The sequence below is a fragment of the Myotis myotis genome, unplaced genomic scaffold (assembly GCF_014108235.1).
Source record: "Myotis myotis isolate mMyoMyo1 unplaced genomic scaffold, mMyoMyo1.p scaffold_m19_p_1, whole genome shotgun sequence".
Taxonomy (NCBI): domain Eukaryota; kingdom Metazoa; phylum Chordata; class Mammalia; order Chiroptera; family Vespertilionidae; genus Myotis; species Myotis myotis.
Genome location: NW_023416313.1, coordinates 161,491,496 through 161,513,970, shown reverse-complemented (window position 1 = coordinate 161,513,970; position 22,475 = coordinate 161,491,496). Strand labels below are relative to the sequence as shown.

Here is a 22,475-nt window from a genome sequence, read left to right as displayed (position 1 = left end):
AAAGCCAAGTCAGCAGGGTTAAAATTTTAAACAGCAATTCCCACCAGGCATGGTTGCCACCATGCTTCAGGGGAACCAGCTAGAATTGTAAGAAATATTAATCAGGCTGTTAACCATGATTGTTTTGTTCTGATTAGAGAAGGCACAGTCTAACCTGGCTGGCAGCTGCACTCAGGACCTGGAGCTCACCTGGAAGAGCAGCCCTTCCTCCCCTTTTGGAGCTGCCTATTATCATGGAAAGATTAACAATTTTGTTGCAGAAACTGGAGCCAGAAACCAGAATCACCGGCCCTTGAGGACCCCAGCCCTTTTGCGTATCTGTAAACTGCCCATTTGCCCTTTTCCCTACTTTCCTCTGTACCAATATAGGCAGCCGGCTATGGTGGGGTGCAGAGCAGATTTTCATGCATGACCTGCTGCTCTCCTATATTGCCAGCAGCATTGGAATAAACGTTCATAATGATTCAACCCTGTTGGTTACCGTATCATTGGTGAAAATGTTCTCCCATACAGTGGGCTCCCTTTTCATGTTGTTGATGGTTTCTTTGGCTCTGCAGAAGCTTTTTCTTTTGATGTAGTCCCCTTTGTTTATTTGTTCCTTTGTTTCTCTTGCTCTAGGTCCTAGAGTCTAGGACAGTGATGGCAAACCTTTTGAGCTCGGCGTGTCAGCATTTTGAAAAACCCTAACTTAACTCTGGTGCCGTGTCACATATAGAAATTTTTTGATATTTGAAACCATAGTAAAACAAAAATTTATATTTTTGATATTTATTTTGTATATTTAAATGCCATTTAACAAAGAAAAATCAACCAAAAAAATAAGTTCCGTCTCACCTCTGACACACGTGTCATAGGTTCGCCATCACTGGTCTAGGAGATGTATCGGTGAAAATACTGCTATGTGAGATGTCTAGATTTTACTGCTTATGTTTTCTGCAGGGATTTTTATGGTTTTGTGACTTACTTTGATGTCTTTTAGCCATTTTGAGTTTATTCTTGTGTGTCATTGTGTTGTTGTTTTTTAAGTTATCATTACATGGCTATCATAAAAAAAAAAACCCCACAAGAGAACCCTAGCCAGTTTGGCTCAGTGGATAGAGCTTCGGCCTGTGGACCAAAGGGTCCTGGGTTTGATCTGGTCAAGGGCATGTACTTCAATTGCAGGCTCCCCCCCACTCAGGTCCTGGTCAGTGCTGGAGCAGGAGGCAACCAATCGATGTACCTCCCTCACATCGATATTTCGCTTTGTCTTTCCCTCTCTCTTCCACTCTCTCTAAAAATCAATGGAAAAATATTTTTGGGTGGGGATTAGAAAATAAAACAAAACAAACAAACAAAAGACAAGAGATAACAAAGGTTGGTGAGGATGTGGGGAAAAGGGAACCCTTGTGCACTGTTGTTGAGAATGTATATTTGTCCAGCCATCATAGAAAATAGTACAGAGTTTCCTCAAAAGTTAAAAATAGAACTACCATATGATCCAGCAATTCCACTTCTGGTTATATATCCGAAGGAAATGAAACCACTATCTCAAAGAAATACCTGTACTGCCATGCTCACTGACAATAGCCAAGATATGCAAACAACCTAAGTGTCATTAGACTAACGGACAAAGAAGCAAAAGAAATATTCCATTGTGGTACATACACAATGGAATAATGTGCAGCCAGGAGAAACAAGGAAATCCTGCCACTTGCTACAACATCGATGGCCCTTGAGGGCATTATGCTAAGTGGAGAGAAGTCAAATGGGGAAAGACAAACACTGCATGATCTCACTTATACCTGGTACCTTGGGGATATTTCGGGTTCGGTTCCAGACTACCGCAATAAAGCAAGTGGCAATCTCTTTGCTGGTGGAGAATCTTGCCTTCAATTTGCAAAATGGTCCACCTATGAAGTTCAATAAAGCAAAGCACAATACAATGAGGTATTCCTGTATGGGGAATCTATAAAGGCTGAACTGGTAGAAACAGTGTGTGGTTACCAGGGGCTGGGAATGGGAGGAATGGGGAGATGTTGGTCAAAGGGCATAACCTTCTAGTTAGAAGGATAAGTTCTGGAGATCTAATGTACAGCATTGTGACCATAGTTAACAATACTGTATTATATACTTCCGATCTTAAATGTTCTCTCCACAAAAAAAGAAATATTATGTGATATGATGGAGGTGTAACGGTGATAATCATATTGCAATATATAAGTGTTTCAGATGAACATGTTGTACACCTAAAATTTACACAAGGTTATGTGTCAATTATGACTCAATAAAAAATTGTTATCATTACGAATTGACGCCTCTCCATCATGGAAAATTGAGGCCATCCAGAAGTGCCGAGAGGGAGCACATCCTCCCCCGGATGCTCAGGCATGGCTTCTTCCTCCGCTCCTCACCTCCTCGGTGAGTCTGCAGGTTCACTCGGCTCCTCTCGCTACTCTCCTCCCCTCCTCCCCTCCTCTCCCCTGTTTTGTATTTCTTTTGCTTTTGCAGGCTGCTTTGGGCAGGAAGGGCAGGAGCCCGCACACCCACACTCCACCTGTGTGCAGCTGCACCTGTCCCCATTAAGTGCCGAGGCCATTTCTATGGGGCTCTGTCACTGCTGTGCCAGGTGGCTCCCTGCCCGCCCACAGGAGACCGGGAACCTGCACTGGCTCCTACGGAAATTGGAAACTTGCTCCCTTTACAGGGTGGTGTGTCCTCCTTTGTTTAGTCGCTGCCCCTCCTGTCTGGAGATGCAGGGACTTGTGTCACTGGAGGGGATCAGTGGGCAGGGGTATGGGGATATTAACCATCTCTGCCTTCATGGTTGATCTTTCAAATATGTCCTCTCTCCCCAACTAAAAATTGGCTTTAAAAAATGTACCCTTTGTGTTTTCTTCCTTTCACGTAGGCAAACCGACTGGCCTCATTTCCTCACTTCGGTTAGAACTTTGGTTAGATGAGCCGGCTAGACAGTCTCAAAGCTCCCTGATAGCTCTGCCATCCCAGGGCCCAGGATGCCGGGGTCCCCGCCACTGCTGGAGAGAGCCCTGAGGTTAGGCCTGAGCAGTTCTGCTTCCTGTCCTGGCCCTCCCCTCACCTCACAGCGAACCGCGGGGATCACCCGGCCAGGCAGTTGTGCCCACAGATAAACTCTGGCAAAAGAAAAAAAATTTTTTTTAGTCTTTATTGTTGAAAGTATTACACATGTCTCCTTTGCCCCACATTGACCTCTTCTAGCCCCACCCCAGGCCCCCCCAGGCCTTCGCCACCCTATTGTCAGTGACCAGGGGTTAGGCATATATGGCAAAAGAAATTTTCAGGAGCAGGAGGCACAAACCAGGCCAGCAGCACCCTTGTCAAGTGATTGCTGGTCTTGCCACCCCCTGTGGCGGTCACAGAGACCTTGTCCTCATATTCTTTTGGCTGGTAGTTTTGGAGTCCCTGCTATTCAGTGCCATTGTGTGCTACAAAGGAGAGAGCTCTGGACAGAGTTTGGGCTCTGTTGTGGTGTGACCCTGGCTCCCTCAGTTGCAAGATGATAGCAACAATAAAACAGTGCCAGGCCTTCCTTCCCTCAGAGGGTTGCAGTGAGGATCAAATGAGAAAGTGTGTTCTAAAGATCTTGGTATCATATGCAGAGGCCCTCTGATGAGTTTAATCACCTCCCCTGGATCACTGCCTCCATGTCTGGGAGTGGGAAGAGGAAGGAGGCAAAGGATCCCACCTGGATCTTCCAATTCTGACTTCCCTTCGCAATTGTCTGTGGGGAGCTCTCTGCCTTCTCCTCAGACCTGGGCACTACAGAGCCAAGGACCCTGAATCTATAGACAAGGAGGCTGGAACTTGTCTAAGGCCATACTGGGAACTCATGGCAGGACCAGGACTAGGGTCCTAGTCTCTCTGAGTCTTATAAGGTCTGGAGGCCCCCCACCCCCACCTTGCTAGAGCTGGGCTGCCCGGAGGGATGGCCGGTGCCTCCACACCTCCCGACGTGAGTGTCCCAGGGTCTGCTCTGTGGCCCTTCCCTGCAGTCACAGCCTTGTCTCTGTCCAGGTGGAAAGGTTCTCATCAACTCCACTCGGCTTCCTGACTCTCCTCTGCCTCCCTGACTCTGGACCCGGAGACCAGCTGCTCTGATCAGAGCTGCCTCCTTCCCCTAGCACACTCTCTCCCACAAATGACTTGTAGGAATCAAATGATAGGCTGCATCTATAAGTTAGCTCATTAGCCCCAGCCATGAAATAGGTTGTTGCTGGGTAGCCATTGGGCATTTTTTTCTCTGCTACCCCCACCTCTCCAGAACTGCCCAGCCTAGCTGCACTCACTTCCTGCCTCCCCTCACAATTAATCTTACCTGCCCATGTCCATTTCTTTTTTTCTTTCTTTCTTTATTGATTAAGGTATTACATATGTGTCCTTATCCCTCCATTGCCCCACCCCCGCTCATGCCCTCACCACCCTGGTGTCTGTGTCCATTGGTTATGCTTCCATGTCCATTTCTCCTTCCCATCTCAGCTAGTGTGACAATGGGTTCATGCCTTTACCTATTCATTCATTCATGGATCATCTTTTAATTAATTTATTTCATCAGTTAGCAGATAGGAACTAGAAAACCAATCATGCTTCAGGTACTGCGTGGTTCTTACACAGGACTCTGGAGTCTGACTGTGTCCAAATCTAGCTCCACCAGTTCTTAGTGAGTGATGTTGGGAAAACTATTTAATGTCTTTAAGTCTTGATTTCCTCATCTGTAACATAGGAATAATAATAGTACCCAGCTCATGGGGATGGTGTGAATATTAGGTGGGATAATGCACATAAAGAACTAAAACAAACATGTTCATCTTGCATGGTCTCATTGACGGCCTCAATAAACAGCCAGCAAACCCCAACAATGATGGCTCCTCCACTGTTGGACCCCAAGAAATGATGCCCTTGCTGAATAATGAACACTGTGTAGCCTTAGATAAATCAGAGTTTTAAATAATGAAAGCTCAAGGACACACAATTTTTTATTGAGTCATTAAATAAAGCATGCATACTGGTTCATTTAGGATGCCTATACCCCTAATTATAACTACACCCCTAATTATTTAATTATTACTAAGTTTTCCTTGTTATAAAGTCCAAATAAAGGGGCTCAATTTTATATTCACGTTATCCTAGTTGTCTAAAAAAAGAAAAAGAAAAAAGAACTAAAACAGCATCTGGAATGTGAAAGCTATTACTAGTTCTTCTAGTAGCTTTCTTGTTAACCACTGTCATTACTAAGCACTGAGGATATACTAGTTAGACACAGGCTTTGCCCTTAAAAAGGAAAGATAGGTAAGTATCTATAATGTGGAATATGACTAGGCTAATAGAGAACACAAAAGGGGGTGCCCCTGAAAGCCTGGTGAGGAAGAGAGAGTCAGGAAGACTTCCCCAGGGCCATGCTTGAGCCTGGATACAAGAAAGTAGACAAGTGAGAGGAGAACATTTCAGAGAGAGACCAACTCATTCAAGAACTTGGAGGTGCAGGAGAGCAGGTCTCCATGGGGTAACTGAAGGGGTTTGCCTGCCTGGATTCCAGGCAGGGAGGGAAAGATCCTGAAGGGCTCTGGGGGCGATGTTGACAAGTTTGGACTTTACCCAACTGTTGTATCTTGAGCAACCTGGTTGAATTGGCATTTCAGAAAAATCAAGTTGGCAACTCATTTGGAAAAAAGATAAGTGGGAGGCTCGTTAGGAGCTGCTGTCTAGGCAAGTGGAGGCTTCAGGGAAGGCAAGACCAAGGGCACGGAGAAGGGCCAGTTTTAAGAAATAATCAGGAGTTGGACTGGACAGGCTCAGTGACTGACGGGCTAAGGGAGGTCAGGAAGTTGGAGAAGAATGAGGTGGTACCAGTTTCTCCCAGAGTGACTGGGTGGGCACTGTCCTCACTCACCAAGACCAGGGATGCAGGAGGAAGGGGAGAGGGATGGAGTTCCACTTTTTTAAAAAATATTTATTTTAGACAGAAAGGAAGGGGGGGGGGAGAGAGAGAGAGAGAGAGAGAGAGAGAGAGAGAGAGAGAGAGAGAGAGAAAGAGAGAAACATCAACATCGATCAAGTGCCTCCTGCATGCCCCCTACTGGGGATGGAGCCCAAAACCCAGGCATGTGCCCTGACAAGGAATCAAACCAGTGACCTCTTGGTGCATGGGTTGATGCTCAACCACTGAGCAGCACCGGCCGGGCAGGAGTTCCACTTTGGATAGAAGGTGGGTGACGGTGTGTTAGTGAATTCTATATACACATGTATACTAGTAAATACACTTTAAATACTGATTGGGGATAGAGAGAGTTGGAAATACAGGAGGGGAGATGGGAGCTGGTGACTGAGGTTCCTGAGAAGAGAGGACAAGGAACCTAGAAAGCAGGGGTACACAGGGAGTAGTGTCCCACAGGAGGGAAAGGAAGGGGGGAGGGGGGGCATTCTTCAGAGAGTCCGACCAACTGCCTATGAAGAACTCTCCCCCTTTGTGTCTCTCTTCCCCCATCAGTTCTTTTCTCCCTTACACATTCAGTCCAAGGACTTGCACTTTTCTTACTAGAATCTTACTAGGTCACTCACTGGTATTCCCACTCTCTCATCTATTTCCAAAACTCTTCCACGAATCTTCCAAAGTTTTCTTCCTCTACTGCTTTTATTCAAGAGTCACCTGGGACTTGGCAGATCTTACCCATGACAATACCTCTGACAAAAAATAAATGTTTAAAAAGTCATACTAGCCGAAACCGGTTTGGCTCAGTGGATAGAGCGTCGGCCTGCGGACTGAAAGGTCCCGGGTTCGATTCCGGTCAAGGGCATGTACCTTGGTTGCGGGCACATCCCCAGTAGGAGATGTGCAGGAGGCAGCTGATCGATGTTTCTCTCTCATCGATGTTTATAACTCTCTATCTCTCTCCCTTCCTCTCTAAAAAATCAATAAAATATATTTTAAAAAAATAAAAAATAAAAAAATAAAAAGTCATACTAAAGTGATCCAGAGTGGGCTCTATGGCACTGGATGTCCAGGAAGTGACTCTTCAGAATAAAAGAAAGGGCTCAGGTGCCAAGCAGAGGCCTAGGCTTGGGTCTCAATTGTGAGCTGTAGTCTTGTGGCCCTGGTGCTCCTTCTTGCAGGAGTGCAGCCTCTCTCCATCGCCCTAGAAGCCCCATCAGCTTACCACTCCCACCTGGCTCCTTCCCTCCCAGCACGGCACCTACCAAAGAATACCCCATTGCCCAAGAGCTGTCAAAGGCCTATATAGCACAAGGCCCTGACAGTTCATTGGCCATTGCACTTCATCTTAGCAGAGCAGCTTTGCCAAGAAAAACCTGAGGGCAAGTGAGAAAACCAGTTGTGATCTGCCCAGTAAGCACGTGGCAGTGCAGCAGCCAGCCCCGCCTCCAGTGTCTCCTGGCATCTCAGGGATGGAAGGTGAAGCAGACACTCCAAGACAAGTTTCCTGAAGCTCCAGGCCATCCTGCTATTCCGTGGGGAGCAGCCCAAGCACTGAAGGCAGCCACCATGGCACAAGGTAGGGCAGGCCCATGGGGCTGCTGGAGGTCAGGGGCAAGAAAGACAGAGAGACTGTAGGAAGTCAAGTGGGTGGATTCATAGGACGAAGGGAGCAAATAAAGAACAGAGGCAGAAGGAGTAGAAACTCCAGGAACCTCAGAGTTGGTAGCCCAAGAACCAGGAGACAGGAGATGCCAGCAGGTAAACACAGCCAAGCAGCTGCATGCCAACATGCTGGCTTCTATAGCCCAGTGGGACAGGGCAGGATCAGGAATTAGGGGGTTGTGGTTTCTGTTCTTTTCTACCAGCTGACCCTTTGACATTGAGCAAGTCACTTCTCCAGTTCCCAGTCCCCATGCCTGAAAGAACAAGGGGGGTTGGACGAGACAATCTTGACATTATCTTCCATCTCTAGAAGTCTCTGAATTTCATATCTTCACTTCTTCCCCTACTTCAGGTCTCTTCCTCATTTTAGCTAATCTCACCACCACCCTTCTATCTATATCAATTCCCTCTCTCTAGAAAGAGCTGCTATGAAGATTAAATGGTTAGTTGAAATCATAAGAATAAGCTATAAAGTTCTATAAATGTAACAGACTCACCTTGATTTACTGTTTTGTGTTAAATTTTTATTTTTAAATTTTTAATTTCACAAGAAATATACTAATACACAGTTGGACTAAATTAAAACAATAATTACAGGTGAAGCTATAGTCAGTCCCTTTACCCTCACCCCAACCCCGGCCTCATCTCCAGAGAAACCACTGTTACCAGTCTTTTGTCTATACATTTATATTCATATATATATGCTCAATGTAATATTAGTATGTGTGGCTTCTTTTTTTATATATCTTTGGTCTAATCATATTGTACATATTTTTCTACAGCTTGACTTTTTTTTTTTTTTTTTTTGCTCAACAGTATGCCTTCGGGCTCTGTCCATGCCACTCAGTACCTACAGATTTTCACTATTTTCTACAATGCATAGTATTTCATATTATGGGTGTAAGTAATTTATTTATCCAGTCTCTATTGTGGGCATTCAGGTTGCTTCCCTATTTTTAGTTATATAAGCAATGATGCAATGCAAGTTCTTATCTATGTCTCTTTGTGCTTGTGTGGGAGTATGTCTTTAGCTAGACACTGAGACCAATTACTTTAAAAGTTCTTCCTATCATTTTATTTCTACTTTATTGATCATCTCACCACATCCTTCTTGCATAAAAAGAACAAATATGTCCAATGTTAAATGTACCTCCTGCTTGAATATCTAGTGTCTGGGCTGAAGAACAATCCCTATGTTACAGGTAGATGTTAACTGGACTCAGAATGCATCCAGAGGATGAGCTTTGTCCCCACTGCTCACTGTCAGGCAGATGCTACCACTCCTATTGAGTAGTCTGGGTCATGTGCCCAAGTTGAATCAGGACCGGTTAGCAAGCTCTGTCTAGTCAACTGGTCTCCAAAAAGAATGAGCTTCTAATCCCACCACTAGGGAAAAGCCAAGTGCTTTCCCAACTGGCAGTGGGTTGGGTGTCCTTTCTGAACATGAGTAAAGGCTGGAAATGGGCGGTAGCTATTGGGTAATGGAAATAGCACAGGACTTGAGCCAGTAACCTTAAGTTTAACTTTGGGCAAGACATTTAATTTGCCTAAACCTTGGTTTTCTCTATGCCAAGTATGGATGACACGACATCATGCCTCTACTGTTGTGGGGAGGATATAATGAGAAAACTGTCTTGAGGTACCTAGGACGGTGCCTATCACAGTAATCAGGCCCTCAATAACATGTTCATTGAATCTGAAATTTGAAATAAGTACAGGGTGATTATACAAAAGGCAGAGAACTTTATTCAGCATGGTAAACATTTTTTAATACCTACAATGTGCTGAAAATTGTGCTTATATTTCTTTTATAAGAAACTCATGCTCATTAGCAGTCATGCCCCATATCCTCTTCATCCCAGCCCCTGCTAAACTCTGTTCTGCTTTCTGCCTTTATGAGTTGCCTAGTCTTCATATTTTATATTAATGGAATCATATAATATGTGGCCTTTGTGTTTGGCTTCTTTCATTCTGCATAATGTTTTCAACTTTCATCCATGTTATAATATATTCAGCATTTCTTTTTATGGCTGAATAATATTCCAGTGTATGGATATACCACTTTCATTAATTAATCAGGTGATGAACATTCAGGTTGTTTATTTTCTGGCTGTTATAAATAATGCTGCTATCAACATTAATGTACAAATTTCTGTGAACATATGTTTTCAATCTCTTGGGTATAGGAGTGGAATCTCTAGGAGTGGAACTGCTGGGTCATATGGTAACAATGTTTAACATTTTGAGGAACTGCTGGACTGCTTCCAAAATGGCCACATCATTTTACAATCTCACCAGCAATATATGAGGGTTCCAATTTCTCTACATCCTCACCAACACTTGTTGCTTTCTCTCTTTCTTGTTATAACCATCCAGGTGAATAGATGGGGTGAAAGTGGACATTCTTGTCTTGTTCCTTATCTTAGGGGGAAAGCAGCTAATCTTCCACTATTAAGTATAATGTTAGCTGTGGATTTTTCATAGATTACCTTTATCAGGTTGAGGAAGTTTCTTCTAGTCTTAATTTGTTGAGTATTTTCATTATGAAAGAATGTTGGATTTTGTCAAATGTTTTGGTTCATATTTCTTAAAATCTAAATACAGATGAGACAACACAGCTAGGTCTCTATCCCCATTGATTTACATCTAGTGGTGGAAAACAGACAAAAAAGTAACTGCAAAAATATCTGAACATCTCATAATGAGCCTAAATCTAATAGACTCTCAGTAAAAGTTTGTTGATATGAATGAACAAATGAGCATATTAACTTGTCCATTAAGCAGTTAAGGTTCCCTGTGAGTGATACAGTTACATGCTGTAGATCAAGTGAAGATGGGAAGAAGGGTAGGCCAAAGGAGACAAGCTCTGTGAAGAAGGTGGGTCTTGAACAGCGCTGGAGGAAAAGTGGACTTTGGTTAGATAGTGAAGGGGCATTCTGAGTTGGGGCTACAGCAGCAGCAAAATACATGGACAGGGAGGCTACCATTTGCTTGAAGACAGATCAGATGGAGAGGAAGACCCATGGTGAGAGTAGTGAGAAGTAAGAATGCAAGTGTAAGTGAAGACCAGGTATGGAGGATCGGTAGTGTCAGGTTAAGGAGTGTGCATTTTGTACGGTGGGCTGTTGGGTATTTCAGAGCTTTTAAAGCAAAAGAATGGAAAGATCAAGTTGTCTGGAGGAGAGGTATTCTGGTGATGTGTTAAGGGGTGGGTGATGTGGAGAGACAGAAAGCAGAAGACCTGATGGAGACTGTTCGTGTCACTAGGAGTGAGGTGAGGCGGTTGCAATTATGTTAATGTGAAAGGGACAGATGGACACCACAGACATTTTCAAGGAAAGAGTGAAGGGACCTATGACAGATAAATGGATACAGACTGAGAAGGAGATGGATGAGCCAACTGTGATTTAACGTGTGGGAACCATGCGCTGACCATGTTCAAAGGTGAAGTTAGAAATGCGTCCCTTCTGCAGAGGTACACTTGGAGGACACTGAGGTCAGTCTGCGTCTGAGCAGAAACTCTGGGAGGCTGGGAGTGGGCCTTTCCTTGCTGACCTCAGCATCACACCTCCCCAGGCATTGGGCACATGCGTTATACAGTCAGAAGGCCAGCGAATTGCTGAAAGCACAGCAGCTCACACAGGGACTTTCTCCCAGATTTGGATGCTGGTACAGGGGAAAGTGAAACTCAACTTTTGTTCAAGAAAGTGGATGCTGGTGTAAATCTGAGGACATGCTAGGCTAAAGGGCACAGGCATACTTGGCCAGTCCTACAGGAGTTGGACCAAGAGAGAAAACCATGTTTCTCCAGGAGAGTAAGGGAGGAAGGCTGTGGGTCATGAACAATGAAAATACATCCTGCATATCAGATATTTACATGACGACTCATAACAGTAGCAAAATTACAGCTATGAAGTAGCAACAAAAATAATGTTATGGTTGGGGGTCACCACAACATGAGGAACTGTATTAAAGGGGCGCGGCATTAGGAAGGTTGAGAACCACTGGATTAGAGGGTCAGAGAAGCAGGGAAGGAAGGGAGGCAAGAAGTAAAAAGGAGGCACGTACATGTACGGAGCCTCGTTTAATCCTTATACCACCGTGTAAGGCTGGTATTGTGGATTCTATTTTACCGACTTGGGAACTGAGGCTCAGAAAGGCTAAACTTCTTTCTCAAGTTTGCACAACCAGTAAGTGGTGGACAAGGCTGGACCATGCTCCCTAACCCTGCTCTTTCGTCTGCCCCGGCTGCCCCATTGCAGGGCTGGAGTTGTCCGTCACAGACTTCCAAAGCTCCCGGAACAACATGCGGCACCACACGGAGGAGATCACCTTTGACCACCTCATCGTTCGCCGGGGCCAGGCTTTCAACATCACTCTGTACTTCAGGAACCGGGGCTTCGAGCCAGGCCTGGACAACATCATCTTCGTAGCTGAGACTGGTGAGGACCCCTGCTGGCACACAGGGGCAGGTGTGGGGGCAGAGTCTCAGGAGCTGGGGGGTTTCCTCAGAGGGCCTCAACCCTGCTTCCCTCCCAGGACCGATGCCCGACCTGGCCAAGGGGACTCGGGCTGTGTTCAGCCTGGCAGGTCGTCATAGCCCCAGTCCCTGGATGGCCTCACTGGAGACCAACAAGGCCAACTCCCTGGAGGTGAGCCTGTGTGCCCCTCCCATGGCGCCTGTGGGTCAGTACCTCTTGAAGGTTCACATTGACTCCTTCCAGGGGTCTGTCACGGCCTACCAGCTTGGGAAATTCATTCTGCTCTTCAATCCCTGGTGCTCAGGTAAGGCGGGGTGCCTGTGTGGGGGTCCCTTGTCTCCGCCCCTTTGTCAATGCCACAGAGAGCCAGGATCAAGGATTTCTAGACCCCTCCTCCCTGGGAACCCACAAACCTCCCCAATCCCATGTACTAGGCATTCACTCCCAACCACCAAAAAGCAGGGAGGGATAAATTGCTATTTATTTACTCATCTAGAATTTAAAAATTATAAGCCAAGTCATCTTTACTTAAAAGGAAAATATTACAATTAAGTTTGACCACTGTTAACATTTACCTTTATCATACATTTTTAACTTAACTTGAGTTTTTTTCATTGTAAGAATAATAAGTGAATTGTGGAATGAAGTAAAGGACAAAAAAAAAAAAGGCAAAAGAAAGAAAGAGGAAGGAAAAAGAAAGGGTGAAAAGTCAAACCTTATCCCAGTCTCCAAGTTCCATTCTCCAGAGGAAGTCCTGTTAGTGTTTTCTTGTGTAGCCTTACAAAAAATGTTCTACGCGTAATCAAATGTGTATTTATTGCATATATGTCTATGTGTGTAATTATATAATACATACCACACATGGGATTATTTAACACATAGTTTGCTCTAATTTGCGTTTTTTTTTTTCATTTAAAAATTCAATGTTGGACATATTTTCCTGTCAGTACATTCCTTTTAACAGCTACAATTACTTCACCATTTGGATGCACCAAATTTTTAACTGGTTCCCTATTTATTTGGACTGGAAAGTTTTTGTCATAGGCAAACATAGCTATAGGAAATACCCCAGAACTACCTGGCCCACAATCCCTGTCCTCTACATCTACCTGGGAGCAGGAGTAGTTCCACAGACGGCTGGCACGGATGTGAACAGAATGAAGGACAAGCTAGGAGGACAGAGTAGGAAGAGGGCAGAAAGAGTTGAGAATAAGGGATTTGGGGCAGAGGTCAAATTCAACAAATTCTCACTTCTGAATGAGAGGATGTCTCCCTTCTCTTACTCCCTCTCATTCTACTTTTTCCACCAACCTTATGCCAAGGGGGCCTGCTGCGTTGTGCCAAAACCCAGAGCCCTGGCTGGGTTCTAATATCTCTAACCACCTCCCACTGCTCTGTCACTGAGTGGCTCAGAACTCTTACCCATTAGCCAGATGAAGAGGCCCTGCCACTGGATCAAGGAGGATGGATGTCTGTTCGTTCTCTCTCTCTCTCTCTCTCTCTCTCTCTCACACACACACACACACACACACACACACACACACACACACACCTACCTGGCCTCCAAAACTGTGTGTTTCAGACTTGTCCTGAGTGCCCCCTGGAGCTGTGGGGAAGAAAATGGTATCTGTAGGGTCTTCTCTTTTAAAGCTCGAGTCCTACAAAAGAAATGATGAGGTCAAAGCCAACCCCTAAATTCTGGCTTGCTCTTTTCCAACCAGGATTAATTAAGTATGGCAGAGCACAGAGCATGGAGTCACATGGGCTGTGTTCACATTTCACCCTGTACTATGTGATGTGGGCAAGCTATTTATCACTGTGAGCCTGTTTCCCCAACCTTAAAATGGGGCTGGGATGTAAATGTGCTTTGCAAACCAATAAATTCCACCAAAGATAAATTTTTACTGTCCCACCTCATTTTCACGTTGAGCCTGTTGCCGCTGTTGAGGGATGGTGGAGAGCAGGTCTTGCTTCCCCTCTTGGTGTCACCCTGTGCAGTCCTCAGCGTTGTTTCCATGCCTTCTGTGGATGGGGATGGGAAGGAAGGGCAAGATGACTTTTCTGCTTTGTGTCCTCCCACGTTGATTCCTAGGGGACGCTGTCTTCTTGGACAGTGAGCCCCAGAGGCAGGAGTATGTCATGAATGATTACGGCTTCATCTACCAAGGAAACAAGAACTGGATCCGCCCTTGTCCCTGGAACTATGGGCAGGTGAGTCTCGGCCCAGCTCATGGACCATCTAAGGGAGAGGGAAGCAGGAGGGGGATGGGAGGATGCCCCTCAGGCAAGGTTTATCTAGAACTACTGACTAATGGGAACTAAATGGTACTGGGAAGATGTGAGATGTGACTCCGGGGAGCTAGAGGAGCAGCCATAAAAAGTTGGAAGGTGTTCTTCGCTTACTGTGTCAGGATTAGAGAGAGAAGGGCAGCTGAAGGTACCCACCCAGGTACTCCACTGAGTATGTGAGTGAGGATGAAGGCACAACCGCGACAACGGCCATGGTGGTGCCTCATTTTTTTGTTTGTTAACTGTTTCTAGTGTGGTGTAGGTTGCTCTAGGTTTTGTTTTCCATACATATTCTAAAACATGTGACTTTATTTGTAAAAATAGCATCATATTAATCACAATGCTCTACAACAGCCCAGCCTTCAGCAGATGCTCCAGGAAGTCCAGAACCAGGCCAGGGAGGAGGGTTCTTGAGGCTCGCCCTGGCACTGGGGCACTGGCAGGGAGAGAGGACCAGCCCTGCCACCCAGAGGGGTGTCAAATGGGAAATCCCAGGGGAGCATGTAGAGCAGTGGTTCTCAACCTTGGCTGCACATTAGAATCACCTGGGAATCTTGTTAAAATCCTGATTTCTGGGCCTCATCCTCCGGAAATTCTGTTTCTTTGTTACTAATGATGAAGCCCAGAAACCAGGATTTTAACAAGATTCCCAGGTGATTCTAATGTGCAGCCAAGGTTGAGAACCACTGGTGTAGAGCCTTGTTTCAGTTTGCTATGGCTTCCTCTCCTGGACTTGTCCAACACTGTGGCCTCAGGCCCAGCCTAGGCCCCCCAGGTGGATATAGTCAAGATGAGACATAGCAGCCTAAACTTGCACCAGCTGACATCCCCACCCCCACACTCAGCATGGGCAGATAGGGATCTTAGTGAGTCCCTGGACAGGAGGTTGCTGCCACCTGTGAGAAGCAGAAGAGCAGAGCTGCTGGTCTCTGAGCCCTGGGTCCTCCCATATCTCTTATTCAGTGAACATATACTGAATGCCTGCTGAGTGCCAGGCAGGGTTCTAGGTGCTAGAGATATAAAGATGAATAAAACACTGTCCCCAAGCCCACAGTGAAGTGGGGACTCAGTCATATAAGCAGGTCACTTATGCAGCGTGACATGTAACCATTGCCAGACAGGCACAGGGGCCTCTGAGAGCCTGGAGGAAGAGCACTTGGTTGGGCATGGGGCTGTCTGGAAAGCTTCCTGGAAGAGGAAATACTTGAACTGAGTTAACCAAGAGAAGGAAGGTGGGGGGAAACATCACAGGCAAAAAGAAGGATGAGCAAAGACACAAAGGTGAGGATCCATTTGACCTGCTGCAGGGGTTACAAGGAATCTGGGTGTTGCTGGAACAAAACTGGTGAGGCGAGGGTATTGAGGAGAAGAAGAAGGCCAGATCAGGGAGGGTCTTATGTGTCTTGTAGAGGAGGTTAGAGCTTTGATTCTGATCAAAGGTCACAGGGATCTTTGAACATTTTAAAGCAGAAAAGTGAACTGATCAAACCATCCCTTGGGGAAAGTGGATCGGAGAGCCTCCAGATCCTGTTTATTGCCCAGTGTTACATGGAAATCAATTAATTCACTTACTCTCATTCAACAAAGATGCTCAGAGCCCTTACTCTGTGCTGAGCACTGTGCCAGATCTGGGGTGTGAAGTTCCAAGGAACGTTCGAGAGGGGCAGAGCATACACTTAGGCAGGGAAGACAGACCTTGGCTACATCATTATACCTGAGCCTGATGAGCAGAGATGTAGCCAGTGCTATGATGCTAAACCAGGCTTGGGCTCAGCGAAAGGCCTCAGGACAAGTGGCATTCTCACCTCGCCTGCCTTGGGTGGGAAGTTTCCATAACTCACATGCTATTAGTCAGCCCACAGCCCTACTGAATGGCTGGCACCATGGCAAGTTGGAGCCATCACCTTAGCCTTAACTACCAATGATGAGCCGGATCAGCCGGTGAGGGTGGAAGATGAGGCAATGTGGTTTTAGCAAGAACAGTTCATGAGGTCCAAGAGTGTGGAGATTGAAGAGAGAAGAGAGAGAGGCGATTTTTCAGCCAGTCAGACACATCAGAAAAAACTCCAATGATTTGACTTGCAGGACATACCAAGTGGGGGTGTTGTGATCCTAGAGCTTTGAGACCCTGTACCTGCCCGAGTTCATGGCTGTGCTACTAGACACAGTTACCTTCCAAGTGGGTTTGTATTTCAAACACACTCCATTGGAGAGCTGAGTGGGGTGGCTCCATATCTGCATGTGCCAAGCGTGGGTACCTTGCCTCTCGGCATCTCTCCTTGCAGTTTGAAGAGAATATCATAGACATCTGCCTGGAGTTGCTAGACAAGAGCCTGCACTTCAAGAATGACCCAGCCAAAGACTGTGCTCTTCGAGGGAGCCCTGTCTACATCAGCAGGGTGGTGTGCGCCATGGTGAGGCTGGGTGTGGATTTGCCCACGCAGGGCATGTCCAGAGAGGGAGGAAGCCGTGCCAGGGGAGCCCTGCCCACTCACAGTTGCCCCTGTGATGGGAGAATGAAGAGTTGAGAGGCATGGGCTCTCTTGCAAAGCCATTTTGGCTAAGACTGATGAAAGTTATAGCTAACAGGTTTTTCTCAACTGAGCTCTGAAATAGCTGGGCGTGGGCCATCATGTCTATTAATCCCAAATTGCACGTTTTGGGAAAGGCTGAGCGTAGCCATAGTTTGTGAAATGGTCTTATTGTTTCTAAATTTCCTTTGCTCTGAGTATTTTTAAAAGCTACCAAAGCCAAGCTTTGCAGGGGATGGGGAGGTGAGTGGTAAGGGAGTGTGTAGAAATAGAATAGTAAACTAATTCACAGTGGAACACAAGTCAGAGTGGCCAGCTTCACATCCCGACCCCTTCCCCGGCAGGTCCGGAAGTTCCCAGGTAAAATGAGATCAAAGCCTCCTCTGTGTCTCAGGCCTTGCAAGGCAGCTCACACATCACATCCTGTTGATGAAAAGGATGCTTCTAATTCTTTTACGTATGGCTTCTCTTCAGATCAACAGCAATGATGACAATGGGGTGCTCAATGGAAAGTGGAGTGAGAATTTCTCAGACGGCACCAACCCTGCAGAGTGGACTGGCAGCGTGGCCATCCTGAAACAGTGGCACGCCACAGGTTGCCAGCCAGTGCACTACGGGCAGTGCTGGGTCTTTGCAGCCATCATGTGCACAGGTACGGCGTAGAAAGTTCCCCATGAAATGACCAAAAATGCAATGACTCACATATTAGCCCTCCCAATAATTCTTGTCTTCATCTCACACAGTTACCACCAAGGAACATTTGGAAGGAAGCCCTTTCCAGCAAAAATGTCTCTCCACTAACCCCAGGCTTCACATATCTGGGCTTATTTCAGAGGATGGTTTTGAGGTAGAAATCACACACTTCCGGGAACCTGGCCCCCTTCCCTCTCTTCTAACTGAACCTGGCTGGAAAGTGTCTGGTGCAAGCTAGGAAGGAGATGAGAGGCCAAGTAATTAGGAAAACTTGCAAACTGATTAGCACAGAGAATGGTCTTAATGAAGATGTTCATATGAGAGGGAAATGTGCATCTGAGCAGTGGTATGGGCCATGAGCAAGGTGACAGCCAAAGTGCAATGACCTTGAATTGGGAGTTTCACAAGTTTGGAGGTCTGGAGGCCTGGCTCAGGCCAGGGAACTAAAGGGTGAGGGGAAATGGTAGCTCAACTTTTCAGATAGGGAGTAGATGCAACATTAGGGGAAGGAAAGCTAAAAAGAATAGGCACGTGGGAAAGATGACAGGTGGAAGTTGGTTCGCATGTGGCAAGAGGAGCAAGTAGAAGGAAGTGGGAGGTAAATGTTGAGGAAACTGATACCTAGAAATGAGTTGCACACTGGAGGTAGCAGGAGGAGGTCTTCTGCCTCACCCAGGGACTCTTGCTCCTGGCCCTCACCCTCACCCTGCCCCCCAGCCTAGGCCAGCTCTCAGCCTGTTGGCATGCATATCCCTAAACCTGACTTGGGTCACAATCAGGAAGTTATTAATGTTACCTGGAGAAAGATGCCAAGCGGGGCTTTTGTTCACAGCACTCTCTAGTGCAATCCAGGGAGGCCAGATCTGCCCACAACTTGGTTTTATCAAGAAGTGAGGCCTTTCGTGTAGAAATTCCCTAGAGGACAAGGCCTGGTGCACTCTGTATGCATGTGTGCTGAGTCCAGCTCCAGTCTTCTGGAGGAAGCCCAGAGAGCCCTGGGCTGCGAGCAAAGGCCAGGCCTCTGTCCAAGGGTACAAGGAGGTCTCTGTCAACACCTACAGAGGGTGACTTCACACAGGTTGGTGAGGAGGAGTTTCCGTGGAACTACTCCTCCCCTGCAGCTGCACAGCCCCGGCTTGAGTTAATGCTTTGATTAGTCAAAGATTCCTTGGTTGGTGTTTTGTTTTAATAAGAAACCAGGAATCTGACAGCTTTGATTGTGTGACAGATAAGGGTTATAGGCATTTGGGTAAACTAGGATGTCTGAGTCATTGAGGGAGGAGGCACAAGAGTGAGAGGCAGAGGACAGATCAATCTTGTTTGTGCAGGATAGAGAGGAAATCTTCCTGTGCATGGAAAGCCTTAAGTCTAATGGGCCAGGTGTATGTGTGTAAAAGAAAGGGCCAGGGTTTGGGGTGTGATTATCTGGAACTGGTTGATGACAGAGGTGGAGCCAGTGAATGGAGATTATGCAAGAGAGCAGACCAATTAAAATGTTTATGAGAATAATGGCTCTAGAGTGATCTGGGAAGCAAAGGGTTGGGCAAAGTGGGTCAAATGTGGGCTACAGTGGGTGCAACTGAAGCTCAGTTAGCACCAGCCTTCCCGGAAAGGTCTACCACATTGTATATTAATAAGTATATCAGTTTTTAAAACTCATTCCGATAACACTTATTTATTGAGTCCTTATTCTATGCTAGGCACTATGCTTCAAATACTTTTGGATATAAAAATGGGTAAGACCCAGTCTGTATCCTCCACTAAAAGTTAGAGATCTATCAAGCTCCTTAACCCGATTCACCTGCCAAAGTATTACTATTATTCACCATCACAAGAGCTGATGGTTATGGAAGACTTCCTTTGTGCCAGGAACTGCGCTAAAACTTTGACAGCTTAGAGTAATGGTGAGGCATGTGGGCTCCAGGGGTAGACTGCTTGGCTTCAAAAACCAGCAAGGCCATTAGTTGGCTGGATAACCTCGGACAGGTCACTTAACATGTGCCTCAGTTTCCTCAGAGGATTAAGCTCACACATGGAGAATTCTTAGAATAGAGCCTGGCTACAGTGAGTGTTCAGTATTAGCTAGGATAGTTCTGTTTGATCCTCCAAATGACCTTGTGAATTAGGTCCTACCATCACCTCAATTTTGCAGATGAAGAGATTGAGTGGTGGAGCGAGGCTCACATCCAGGTCTGGCACGCTCTCACCACGAGGCCATATACTGCACAGACATGACGAGCAGCCACCATGCGTCCAGCATTCCCTGTGCTTCGGGCACACAGTGAGCACTTTCACTCTTTCTAATCGTCACAACCACATGCAAAGTAGATTATCATTACCGACCATCACTTTACAGGTGAAAAAACTGAAGCTCAAAAGTGACCAAGTGACTCTTGTGTGACCCAGAAGTACATCCTCCCCCCAGCAGCTCTACTTCCCAGTATTGCCTTTTTTTAAATGTGAACAGATTAACATTGAGTTCCTAAAGAAAAATCATAGAAATGAAACTTTGGATGCATCAAAGATAGTGCTATAATTTTTGGACCGGCTGTTTCCTTGACAACCGTTTAGTTGTCTATTACTCGGAGAAATTCAGAGAAATCCCTGGCCTACCCTTCGATGCTCAGGCCCAGCTGCCCCGCGACTCTCAGTCATCCTGTTCTGGCCACCCACTCCTTGTGACAAGGTCGGCCCCTCAGCCCTTGGCTGAAGTCTGTAAAGTATCCAGGAAGCCTTGCACTGTAACCAGGAACAGAGGGGACAGTGATGATCTGTTGTCTGAAAATTCTCCCCAAAGCCAGGTGTCCAAAAGCCACTTATTGTATGATTCCATATATGTGCAATGCCCAGAATAGGCCAATTCATAGAGACAGGAAAGTGGCTTAGTGGTTGCCTGGGGCTGGGGGGAATGGAAAGTGACTGCTAGTAGACATAGAGGTGTGTTTTTTTTTAAGGTGAAATGTTCTGGGATTATTAGTGGGGATTGTTGCACAACCTGTGACTATACTACCAACCACTGAAGTGGTGACTCTAAAAGGGTGAATTTTATGGTATGCGAATTATCTCAATAAAGTGTATTTTTTTAAGCCAGGCATCCTAGGAATATGCCTGGTCCTGGTAGGCTCCTACCCACAACTGCATGGGGGAGCAGTGGGGGCAGAAGTGAGGGACTGAGGGTTGGAAGACTTGAACATGTGACTGTGAGCAGGTCCATGGGGTATCATCTCCTCTGCTGTAAAGTAGGGCCCTGGGCCCTGAGCCATGGTGGTAAATGGTGGGAAGGTGAGGAGGCTGAGAGCTTGGGGCTGGGCACCTCCTCTCTTCATGGAGCTAAGATTTCTCCTCACTTGTTTGTATAGAGTTATTTCAATACTATAACTCTTGTCCTTGTTGTTTTTACTGAGTCATTCACTCTGAAAAAAGGAACCTCAGCCAAGGCCCCCCGTGTGCTATTTAGCTTCAACCTTTGGCTTAAACACAAATCTACTATTATTCTCCATGGATTTATGAGGCATCAAAGATTGTATGAAATATTCCCTCACCAAGTTGTTAATTAATATGTGGCAAGCACTTAGAAATATGCCTGGCACATGGTTAGTTTTACATAAGTGTTAGCTATGATAATTAGTCTCCTGGTGTTTTAATCTCTGCCTCTTAGGCTCCAAAGGTCTGACTGGCTCTTGGTTAAAAGGTTTTTATTATTTTTTAAAAAATATATATTTTTATTGATTTCAGAGAGAAGAAGGGAGAGGGAGAGAGACAAACATCAATGATGAGAATCATTGATTGGTTGCCTCCTGCATGCCCCCTACTGGGGATTGAGCCGGAAACCTGGGCATATGCCCTGACCAGGAATCAAACTGTGACCTCCTGGTTCATGGGTCGTTGCTCAACCACTGAGCAACATCAGCTGGGCTAAAAGGTTTTTCTAGCCATCTACCAAACTTCATCTTTCTATTTTCTCTACCACTTTTTTTTTTTTTTTTTAAGAATTTTGCAGATGTAATTAAGGTCCCAAATCAGTTGATTCTAAGAAGGGAAATTATCTTCAGTGGGTTTGACCTAATCAGGTCAAAACTTGATTAGTCTTTTAAAAAAAATTATTAATTTCAGAGAGGAAGGGAGAGGGAAAGAAAGACAGAAACACCAATGATGAGAGAGAATCATTGATCAGCTGCCTCCTCCACGCCTCCCCCTGGGGCTTGAGCCCACAACCTGGGCATGTACCCTGACCAGGAATTGAACTGAGATCTCCTGGCTTATAGGTTGACACTCAACCACTGACACACAGTAGCTGGGCTCTAGCACTTTTGGGGTTTATTTCCTTGCTTTGTTCCTTGGAGTGTTTGGGATTAAATTAATCATATTCCTCGTGTCATGGCATTTATCGTAATAGGTCTTCTTCAGGCCCCTCATTTAAAAAAAATGTAACTAATTAATTGATTTCCCCCACTTATCTCATAAGCCATTTCCATTCACTTCCCCCCAAGATAGGGAAACATTTTGATGTATTTAATATATAGCATTGTATTTAAAGGTGTTCTTATAAAAAAGTATATTATCTTTTGTTGTTGTTGTTGTTTTAATCATCACCCAAGGATATGTTTTCCATTGATTTTTAGAGAAAGTTGAAGGGAGGAAAAGAGGGGAGAGAGAGAGAGACATCAGTGTGTGAGAGAGAAATAAATTGGTTGCCTTCCAACCCAGGTACATACCCTTGACCAGGAATTGAACCCGTAACCCTTTAGTGTGTGGGTCAACATTCTAACCACCGAGCACACTAGCCAGGGAAGTATATTGTTATATTTGTATAATATTTTGTCCAGTATGTATTTTTGTTTTATAGATTGTATTTTTCACCTTTAAAAG

At 45.7% G+C, this 22,475-nt stretch overlaps 1 protein-coding gene across 1 annotated transcript in view; it reads left to right on the top strand.

The window, feature by feature from the left end:
• Nucleotides 1–7,369: 7,369 nt before the first annotated feature.
• TGM5 (transglutaminase 5) overlaps nucleotides 7,370–22,475 on the top strand; it is a 28,631-nt gene continuing 13,525 nt past the window's right edge. Inside the window, exons 1-6 of the mRNA XM_036299127.1 lie at nucleotides 7,370–7,526; nucleotides 11,875–12,054; nucleotides 12,152–12,397; nucleotides 14,186–14,304; nucleotides 16,668–16,796; nucleotides 17,388–17,565. Of these exons, the coding sequence (XP_036155020.1) occupies nucleotides 7,517–7,526; nucleotides 11,875–12,054; nucleotides 12,152–12,397; nucleotides 14,186–14,304; nucleotides 16,668–16,796; nucleotides 17,388–17,565 (862 nt within the window). The 5' untranslated portion in view covers nucleotides 7,370–7,516. The remainder of the gene's footprint in view (nucleotides 7,527–11,874; nucleotides 12,055–12,151; nucleotides 12,398–14,185; nucleotides 14,305–16,667; nucleotides 16,797–17,387; nucleotides 17,566–22,475) is intronic.